Source organism: Ascidia mentula, chromosome 1, assembly GCF_947561715.1.
Source record: "Ascidia mentula chromosome 1, kaAscMent1.1, whole genome shotgun sequence".
Taxonomy (NCBI): domain Eukaryota; kingdom Metazoa; phylum Chordata; class Ascidiacea; order Phlebobranchia; family Ascidiidae; genus Ascidia; species Ascidia mentula.
In genome coordinates, this window is record NC_138566.1 from 1,685,476 (window position 1) to 1,696,547 (window position 11,072).

General features: G+C 35.3%; 1 protein-coding gene and 1 pseudogene across 1 annotated transcript; both read left to right on the forward strand.

The window, feature by feature from the left end:
* Nucleotides 1-1,359: 1,359 nt before the first annotated feature.
* On the forward strand, nucleotides 1,360-5,441 carry LOC145917800 (kelch-like protein 26). Its single transcript, XM_083003086.1, has 8 exons — nucleotides 1,360-1,498; nucleotides 1,555-1,660; nucleotides 2,454-2,545; nucleotides 2,929-3,109; nucleotides 3,445-3,585; nucleotides 4,069-4,227; nucleotides 4,439-4,592; nucleotides 4,923-5,441. The coding sequence occupies exons 1-8, from the start codon at nucleotides 1,379-1,381 to the stop codon at nucleotides 5,035-5,037; spliced, it is 1,068 nt and encodes a 355-aa protein (XP_082859212.1). The 5' UTR covers nucleotides 1,360-1,378; the 3' UTR covers nucleotides 5,038-5,441.
* Nucleotides 5,442-7,694: 2,253 nt separating this feature from the next.
* LOC145917743 (transient receptor potential cation channel subfamily M member-like 2) lies at nucleotides 7,695-9,773 on the forward strand (annotated as a pseudogene).
* The last annotated feature ends 1,299 nt before the right edge of the window (nucleotides 9,774-11,072 follow it).

Consider the following 11,072-nt stretch of genomic DNA (forward strand, 5'->3'; position numbering starts at 1 on the left):
CATCCTACTAGATTGATTTATTTTTTGCAATGGCCCTTGTAATGTTTTTATTTGAACAGGACTGATGTATGTTATTATATGTAAATTACATACCATATTCCTTCACCAGTAAAGCTGTATATTTTTTTCAGTTCTTTAGACCAGATTGTGTTTGTTGTGATTGGTTAACTTTGTTTTCTTATAGATGCGCGAGAAATACTCAGATTTTATCAAGGTTGACAATATTCCACCAAAAAGACTGGAAAGTGTATTGGATTATATTTACACTGGTGATATTGAAGTAACAGAGAAAAATGTGTTGGAAGTGTTGGAAGATGCTGATTATACACAGATGCAAGGTTTAATCTTTACTGATGTTAATGTGTTAAGAGTGTTTATGTCAATATATATGTTCTACATGTGTATTTATTTATTTGCAAACATGACAATTTTGCATATTTTAGGTTAAAATTTTTGTGTTTGACTATTGTCACGTTGTTGACACCAGGGACAAGGGGCAAAAATTATTTGTGATTAATGGAGCAGTGAGCACAGATATCACTTCTGAATTAGATGTGGCTGAATTTTGTTTTGTTGACAATTTCAGAGTTGAAGTCATTTTGTTGTCGAGTCATCCTTAAAATGACTTCAACCGACAACTGTTTGAAGCTAAGAGCTTATGCTACTCGATACAATCTTACTGATGTGGAAAAGAAAACAAACCAAATGATTGTTGATAACATTGCAACAGTTGTACAACATGATGATTTCATGCAACTTGATGTTGGTGATATGTCTGCAATCATCAAACAGAGAAACAAAGGGGTAATTGTGATTAATTTGTATTTTCTGTTTGCATTGTGGAAGAAAATTGTCAAGACTTTTTATTTGAAAGTTAAGGTAAATTAAATGTCGACTATAAAAGGTTGGGTAAACTCATCAACAGTTCCTCATCCACAGCCACCAGCTGTGAATGTTGTTTGTTCGTGTTCACACAAAACGAAGTGAATTCCAGCAATAACTGCAGTTAAAACTTAACATGTATTTTGCATAACATATGCTCGTTACAAGAATTAGTGAACTGGTAACTTTTACATCATATTTTGCGATAGACATTTTTAGTAGGTTATGGTCCAGGGGTTCTTATCTGCATGTTATTGTAACGACCTTACATCAAACCAATAAATATCAACTTTTTATATTTGTTTTAAGTTGCTTTTGTGGTAATTAAACTTTTTACGTGACATTTTTACTTTCTATTTGTGTTTTTGGTTTTAATTTACAATTTGATGCAGTCAGATCATGTTAGTAACCTTTTTATGATATATTTTAACAGTTACTTAACTTGTTGTCACAAATTAGTTGTTGAATGCAGATGGAAGAAGCTGTATTTACTGGAATGGTTCGATGGGTTAATTTCAATCCTTCCCATCGAGAGGATTTGTTTGTGAATCTTTTCTCACAACTTGATCTTTCATCTATTTCAACTCAGTCTCTTGCAACCACAATGAGAAATGAAGTAAATTGTTTTAGTTGATTCACTTATAATTAGTTTATATATTTAATTATTTTCAGCCCCTAGTAAGAGGTAACATAGAATGCAGCAATGCAGTCATGGATGCTTTTTCAATGAACTTTGAAAAACCTGGAACAAGTGGAAAAGCAACTTCTGTCAAAAAAGGTGTGATATTTTTTTATATATTGTCACATTATCCACCATATTTATACCACTGTTATGGACAACATGCTCCCCAGTAAGAAATGATTATTTCCCCCGACCACAGTGATTTTGTTGTGGTCGTCTTGTGACGTAACAAACACCTACTATATTATGTTCTCCTCGTTTCGCCGGTATAATGTTGAGATATCTGGTGTAAAAAGTGCAAATCTGTATATGTTTATAATATTCTATTCGAATGAGTTGCACTCCGAAACTTTTTAAAATTATACTTTAGGAATCGATTCCAAAACTGTTGAATTGTCAATAAAAGTGCATATTAAACTTGACCAACCTTATAATACCAGTTGGAGAACTGCAAGGTGGAGGCTTGAATGCTGCAACCACCCTTATAGCATTTGTACTCCTGTAATTTTAAACCCTACTCAATTTCCCACTTAAGATTTACTCGTGGCAAATCATATTGCAAACATGTGGTCAGAATCCAGGGACAGTCAACTACCAACAAGTTAGGGATACAATTCTGTGGGCTGAGATTAAACAAATAAATCAAAACTGACCAATATAGAAAGATGTGCTTCACCAAAAAAGCATTAAGAAAGACTGGTGTCAAAGTAATTAAATACTTAAATGAAGCTTTGTGTAAATACTATACACAAATACTAACTCCATTCAAAAAGATTGATTAACAAAACAACAACTTAACTTTCATAAAAAAATATGTTACCACTGTTATTACCCCCAAAAAAATATTTTAAGCAAACAAAACCATAACAAGCAAATGTTTATGTTTCAGATTTGTCAGGATTTCTTCTCATTGGTGGCAATAAATCAAAACGAGATTGTGTGAAATGGAATGTTACCACAAAACAGCATGAACATTACCCAGTATGTACATTGCTTGCTGTCTTACAGTTTTGCTTTTTAACATACTTTCTCATAAATATACATGCTTTTTGTGTTTGCAAGTAAATGTAAATTTGAACTAAAGTTAGCAAGACAGCAAAAGTCCAGTAACAGCCAGGGTTTATTGCAAAACTTGGACACTAATAATTTTTTGTTCATTTGATTGTACATGAAATAATAATGCAAACATGCCCTGGTTTAGTGTAACATGCCAATGACTTAATAAAATATGTTCCATAGTATGTCATGTTTTTTTCTATTATTCGAGTTACTTGTTTTAAAATAGAGACTTTTCTTTTATTTTGTGAAACATTTTAATCACTTTGCCTTGATGCATTGTTTTAAAATTATCAAAATTTATTTAGAAAATGATCACAGACAGAGTGAACTCAACTTCAGCCAAATTTGGTGAAAATATTTATGTAATGGGTGGAGATGGTCCAACACAAAGTTGTGAGATGTTGAATTTGGAGGAAAGTAAAAACTGGGTAAAAATTGCTGATTTATTGGAAGGTCGAAGTTGGGCTGCATCTGCTGTTGTTGGAGGTTGGTGTGGTTATTTCTGAAATTGTTGATTTCAAAACCGGGGGCTGTTCTTTTTATCACTAGTGTGTCTTTGTGTGGTTTATGACTATCTTCTCATCTCTCAACCAACTCATTCTTGTTGCTCTCCATAAATTTTGTTAGTAATAACCCAAAGAAAATTTGTGTTTTTTTGGACTTGTAACAGTATTACTGACAAGTTACCAATTGTTGAACAGAAAGTTGTCCAACTATGTTTTTGGAAACTGATAGTAAATATTTGGTGAATATTTAGATGTTTTTCAACAATTATCACTTTTATAGACAACCTTGTATTCACTAATTACAAACAAATTTAGATGACTTGTATCTCACGGGCGGTCAAGGAAACCAAGGAACATTCTCATCAACTTTGTGTTATTCTGTACAAGAAGACAGATTTAGAAATGGTTTCAACATGTTACAACCAAGATATGGGCATGGAATGTGTCCAATTGACAGTAAGAATGCATCTAAATTCATTTTTGTATAGGATTAATCTCATAACTGGACCCGGTACCAAATAGTTGGCATGCATTTGAAACAACAACATAATTAACCGTAAACCATAAATTAAAGTAATCAGTAAATCCACTCTATTTACCCCAACAATATTCCATGACTGGGCCCAGATGTAAATCAGTCAGTTTAAACTTTTTACCCCAACAATATTCACTTTTGGACATGAAAATGTTGTGAAACGCCGACCTCAAACTTACCAGAAATGCAGGAAATATTCCATCTATATTTTGTAGTTCTTTATTGCATGAATATCAACCATAATATTGATTAATTTTAATTAAAACCTTGATTTAAAGCTGATCGCTTATTTGTACGTTAAGAAACGCAGAGCTTACCTCATTGCTTATTACGTAACATTACGACATAACCGTAATATGACGTCACAATAAATATTAACACAAGCGATTTGAAAATTTCTTCAGATGTTTTGTTTTCTGTGGGCGGATATGATGGCTTACAACCCTTACAATCATGTGAATTCCGTGATATTCGTGTTGGAACCTCCACAAGAATCGCTTCTCTCAATCAAGCAAGATGGGATTTAGCATGTGAAGAAATTAAAGGGAAGATCTATGCAATTGGTTAGTGATGAAAAGTTAAGCAATAAAACTAACAGTAAGTGGTTTTTATGTAAATTTTATAAAATACAAATTCATATTCGTCATCGGTAAATGTATCACGTGATAAATATAATGGAGTTTCCTGAAAAGAATCCTAAACATAAAAACTGGTAGATATAACTATAAAGTATTAACGTAAAAACAATAAAAAGTTTTACTTTAAATCTGACAGGAGGTTTGGGTCGTGGCCTTGACTTCCTGCGAACAGTTGAAGAATACGAACCCAGAGTCAACAAATGGAAATATGTTTCTCCTCTCCTAAATCCTCGTCACCGTCACTCTGCTTGTGTTATTGATGGGAGGATTTATGTTGTGGGTGGATTGAGGTAAGAGTTGCTGTTATGACGTCACTATAGTCCACTGTTTCCCGTTTTATGTGAAAATGTAAATGTAGAGAAACTGGGACAAGTGGGATATACGATGTTATACTTGATTAACAACTTGCATAAAATGTTTGTTAAGATTAAACTTGAAACACTTTGTATTATACAAGGTTGTATGTGTGGTTTGGTTTAGTGGTGAAGGGGTCTGCGGGTGTACGTTGGTTTGTTTTTGTTAACTTATAAAATTTACTTTTAGTGAAAAACGTTCTAGAAAAACTTACCTGTGTTTGTTGTGTGTCTGATTCATGAAACTGTATCATGTTTGTTTTATAGGAGCTTGGGTAGAGGAATCACATCAGTTGAAGTTTACGATCCAACCTTAGATGTCTGGACACATGCTTTTGATCTTGACAAACCAGTGGATTATGCGACTATTGTTGCTGTTTAATATGTTTCTATATTTGGGAGTAGTTGATATTTAACTGAGATTGATCACGGACAAAAATGCTCGAATAGAAGTTTTTATGTAAAATATCGTTTTATGCAACTTTAACCAGTTTTTTTTGAATCATGTATTTGTGTTTGCAAACCGCTGTATTTTGTGATAATAGCAGATATCCGCAAAATACCAATTATTCCTTTTGTGGATTTCCAACGTGATTCTGCTACGAATTTATAATTCCAATACTACAATAGGTGAAGGTGTACATTATGTTCAATGCATGTGTGCCTTAAGCATCTTGTTTTCCCTTGTGAATTATCAAGTGCTAATCCGCGCTATATGAAGTCCAATGCAGTCTGTTGCAACCTTCACATGGGCGCCTGACTCGCCAACCCTTTTCGTTTTATCGGTGCCCAAACTATTTTATGTTTCATGTTCATATACGTTGTAACTTGTAAAAATAAAATAGGTTTGATTTTGTCAATAATTTGGTCTTCGTGGATGGGAATGTTTTTTTAAGTGCGGGACCCCTACCATGCAGGTCTGATTTTGTCAAAATTCGTTTAAATTTGTTATTAAAAACCCCCTCCCCCGGAATATAAGATTAAAACAGCCACTACTTCAGGATAAATAAACAAGCATGTATAAAGCAAAATTTACGTTTAGCGAATGCATAAATTATCGATGAACATTAGCACGAAAAACCAAAAGCCACAATTTATTTGTAGGCGAAGAAAAACGTGAGGAGTTAACGGCAAACCTGGATGTGATGAGAGCTTTTTTTGTGGTCATCAGCCCTTGATCGTGTGGATAATAAATATTTTTTGTACAACTATAAAAAATCGTAAATATTAATATATTTTGCGCGACTTTGTAAACTAACTTAGAGAATTAGGAGAACAAATTTGGTTACATTGTCTTCTGATTCACATGCAGCGATTTGATATATTTACAAGGCAATAAATTTATATTCTTTGACAATTTCTGCTTTGCCTAAACGCAATTAGTTACCGCTTCACTAAACGCGTTTTATTGCAGAACTCCCATCTATAACCACCAGCAACGCATTTTCAGCCAATCTTTACATTAAATTGCATGTGACGCGGATAAATAAAACATTTTAATAATAGAGATGGTTACAACTTGAAAGAAAATTTTTTGGTAAAACAAGTAGATTGATACGGCGACCGGCTTTTGAGATACAGCTGATCAAAGTCGCGTTCTTGCCGCTGCGAACGAAATCGTGCGAAAGCGAGAATATTGTTGGGTGACGTCATAGAAGGCGCTTCAGTCGTGCGAGTGCTGGCAGCAAGCCTTATGCATAGGAATGGAAAACATTGTAAACCAGATTTAGTATAGTTTTGCATTAAACAGGGGACAACAAGTGAGCAAGTGCAACAAACGGATTTTGATGTTAATTTGAGCTGCAGACAGATGGCCGCTATTTCGACCTATGAAGTCTTATGTGGTTGCATAATAATAAAACAGTTACTGGGACAGGGTGTTCTTGTGGTTAAAGCTTTTGTGATTGCTAACGTGATGCATGAACTTTTAAAAACACTACAGAAACAATAAACCGTCAATTAAGCAAAAGATAGAAGTAATTGTATTTTGAGGCTGGCAATTCCGCTGAGAAAAACCGACCAAATTAGCTGATAATGCCGCACAATTATTCTGTATAGAACCACTTTTTGCTTGGCAGTTGCGTTACCTACGAGTTCGTGTCATAAATGATTGAATTAATTCGCCACAATCAACCACTAATGTATTTTTCGCAATATAGTTCGTAACTAGAAATGCTGGAAACATCAAATTAAAGTCAACACAAAGGTGAGGTTAAAGTTATGCCATAACCCCCAAAATGACATCATGTAATGTCACTGAGCAAAGAAACGCACCATCCCCGTCTTATCGAAGTACAGAGTAATGTCGTTTCTGCTACATCCTGGTCTTCCGATAATGAGGCAAATAGCCTTTGGTTTGTGACGTCACTGTGACATATTTTTGTATGATGTGAAACCTTAAAGTAATTTGTGGAACCTCCTGTTCTTGAAACTATTCGATATCTGCTATCTCCTATCCACACAATGCATTTTTTGACGCAAGTGCCTTGTTTGGCGTCAAATTCGATACAGCGAAAACTGTTTACGATTTTTGGTCGCCGCTACTTTTCGTGCAGTTTTCTACATTTTTTAGTTGACGTAGAACCGAAAAACTTAGAAAATATTTTGGTTGTAGATGTACCTTTAGTTTTACGCAAAGTTGCCATGACAGGTGACGTGCACTAAGCATTGTGACGTCAGACCTATTAATGAAGCGAAGTCAGTTCATGCATGACTAGTTACCTTTTCCATAAATTTTTAACCACTTTTTAATATGACCATTAATTAAATGAATTCCAATTGATGCGCTTGGCTGAGTTATTTCAACAACAGGTAAGTTACCACAATGTTCGCGTACCTTCAACACTGAGAAGTAGAACAGCGTTTAAACGTGATTTAAAAAAAACATCCCCGGATATGACTCAAGATAAAAACAGCCACTACTAACAAGATAAATAAACAAACATGTGTAAAGCAAAAGCTTTTGGCGTGGATAATATAAAAATTAATATATTGTTGTCTTGCCATATAAATTTAGTATTGTCTCCAGGCCTGGGAATAATGTGGTCCTCAGCGTTTGGCGATAACTTAAGGTACGCGGGTAAAATATTCCTGTGTATTGCTTTGTTCTCAATGTACATCAGGTGTTTCCAAGTCTACCTCGTGTTCAAATACTTCGGGCCCAAGGTGTACATGATGAGGAGAATGGTGAGTTGGAACGGATATTTTTAACTTATGTGAACTGCAGACATATGTTTGGACGGCAAGATTGTCCATAATCACATCAAGCTGCACTGATGAGACCTGACAGGTCGAAACAGTGGCCATCTGTGTGCAGCTCACATAATTCATATCATTTTCCTGTTTATATATTTTTAACTTCGTTTATCAGTCATAAGTTTTATGAAATGCACAAGGACAGTTAAGGTGTGTTTGTTGGATCGTCAACTCAATATTTTGTCCACAGTTGAAGGATTTGGTGATTTTCCTTTCCATTATGGGTTTGATATTTCTCAGTTATGGCGTCATTCTTCTTTCCGTCAACAATTATCCAAACCCGACAAAAACGTAAGCAGTCGGTTTGTACGCGTTAACTAACTGCGTGTTAACTGGAAGTTATTACTTCAAACAAGTCCATTTACTTTCTAGTGACACGAACACATTAAACATTACATCGGTTGACACTTTCCTCTTGAGTGTCTACAACAACATTATCAGGGTTCCTTACTGGCAACTTTATGGAAACGAGCTTGGAAATGCGACTGTTGCACAAAACAGTAAGTATCTAAATCACTAACTGTATCTCAAACTCTTTTCTGTACTCCGTGAAGAGCTTGGTAATCTAAAAGCCATCTTGCAGTCGGCAATTATGGCGCAACAACGTAAGTTTTGTAAATTTTAAATCATTCTCAAAGTGCATAGGAAATAACCTGATATCATAACTGCAGTGAGCACAAAATCTCGAACTGCTAATTTTTTTATTGGAGTCTAATTCAAATTGCAAACGGTCCCCAGGGGGCGCTAGTGCCCAATATGCCTGGATTTGTGGCATATCAAATTGCAAACGGTCAATGTGGGCTAATTTCCAAAATGGAATTTGTTTTAAGTTTCCTGTTAATTCCCCAGGTTACGGGATAGTATCGGCTTTGTTGACTTGCTTCTACATGTTTTTCTCGAACATTCTTATGCTCAATCTACTCATCGCCATGTTCAGGTTCGTACTCTTGTGTGGTTAAAAGTATTTGTGTCTACTGCCTGGAACATTACTAAAAAACATTGATCTTGGGTTATTTTGTCGAATTTGTTTAAACTCTGTGAACAAGGTCAAGTGAAATGAATTATTTGCAAGTCGTGTAGATGTAAGTTTATGATTTCTATAGTTACACATTCCAAACGATTGAAGACCGCGCAGGAATATTCTGGAGTTACCACAGATTCGATGTTGTTGAAGAGTTTTCTAGAAAAAACCGCTCCTTTTGTTATTCTAGAAGTCATCGCCAGGTTCATCAACATTTGCAGAAATGGACCGGTTCGTTTCAATGCCTTCAGTAAGTTGTTTATTGACAAACGAATATAAAATACACAAGCATGGAGTCAATAATATGAATTTTGTGATCATGTCAACCTCAAGTTTGTGAGAATATCATCCTCATCTTCCCATCATCTTCGTTTCAGGAAAGAAGGTGAGTAAGGAACAGGAGGCGGAACTTTACACGTTCGAACAACATGTCCTCCAGAAGATGATGAAGAAGAAGGAAGAAGAAGACAAAGACGAACATCTCATGACAATGATCGTTGAGCAGTAAGTTGGTTAGGATTCGAATCCACACAACCATGACTTTAAACCGATTCTTCTGGATCAAACGTTTGCGTTGAACGAACTTGATTTAATTCACAACAAATCGATAAGATTGATAGGATTTGCTTTAAAACTGATGAATTTCTGCCGCAAAGCCTTAGTCCCACCTTCAAACTCGATAAACAAGTCCAAGTAAAACAAGTTTGATTCGCCCTGTAACTAAATGTATTTATTTCAGGCAACAGGAATTGCAACTACAAGTGAAGCAATTATTAAACCTTGAGAAAAGCAGAAAAAGTTCCAAACTTCAAAAGGTCACAAGTTGCCCTATTACCACGTGAGCTATGACCTTGAAGCACAAACGAGGTCAAGCAATCGTGTCCAGTGCAAGCATCACATAAATGAGGCAGCTTGTGTATTTGTAATTGCCTAAATGTCTTTTTTTGCCTGCGCTTGTATTTCTTTGCCATTTTTCCATTTTCCGTGTTATGCAAAAATGTTTTTTTTTCATTTGATTGATTTCCATGATTGCTGTCACAGACTTTTCTTTATTGTTTCTGCACTGATTTCATAAAGTTTCGTACCGGCTACATCAGTGCCTTATTAAAAGTATTGTTTTCAACTTTGCGATTTTGAAATTGAATGATGTAATACCTTTATTTTCTGCTTTCCTTTGAAACACTTTAAAGCGTGAACTATTTATTTAACCAGATAATAAAAATTCCGCGTGTATTTATTATCCTGACTGGAATCTAATAATTGATTTATTAACTCTTACAATGGATTAATTACAACACACATACTTCTAGTAGTTGGAAGTTTTGTTTCATCGTCTCCAACCATTGCACGTTTACAACGTTTCAATTATTGCACGTGGGTGATGGTAACAACCAATGACCACTGGGGTCGACACAAATTCCACGCTAGACCATTCGGAGTACTTCCTGTACATGGACAATAGTACGACACAAAATCACAAGGTAGATAGTAGGATTTTTTCGGATAGAAATCAACTCCAGCGATCGTTGGAGGAAATCGACATCCTGCAAAATAACTTGAGATGGTTAAATGTAACAAGAAGAGTGATTACACTGCTTTTGCTCAACCTGAAACCTAAAAAGAATACTTCTTAAAACCGATAATATGTTTGCAGCACAATTGTACTACTTCATGCGTGTGCAGTACAACTTACAGCGCATCTATTTGTTTCTCACCTAATATAATCTGTTGGAACATTACAAGACAAGCTTTCTCAACGCGTTTGTTTCAGCTGTCCGCGTGGTCAGGTAATGAACACGGCGATCCCCCAGCTAAGAAACCGTTTTACAGAAACAATAAACTTATAGCCACCATTAATGTGACAATAGAAATGGTCGATTTATTTTTCCATTGGTTTAGTTAAGGTAGGGTTTGCTTACCTTCCACACCGATAAGTAGAACAGCAACCAGCAGACACGATAATAAACGTTTCATTTTCTTCTCTTTACAAGTGGTGATTGAATATTGAAGTTTTACTAAAATACCAATCGTTAGATTATGACTTGAAATTGACTATCATGAGGTTTTCAGGCTTGGCAGCCCAGGCAATGCAGCCCAGCTGGATCAGCCACTTTTTCCTGACAAGTCGGAACAAGATTTGA

Coding starts and splice junctions, on each gene's coding strand:
- LOC145917800 (XM_083003086.1), top strand. CDS start 1,379: ATGGTTCGATGGGTTAATTTCAATCCTTCCCATCGAGAGGATTTGTTT. Junction 4,228..4,438: donor AGGGAAGATCTATGCAATTG/GTTAGTGATGAA, acceptor TAAATCTGACAG/GAGGTTTGGGTCGTGGCCTT. Junction 4,593..4,922: donor TATGTTGTGGGTGGATTGAG/GTAAGAGTTGCT, acceptor TTTGTTTTATAG/GAGCTTGGGTAGAGGAATCA.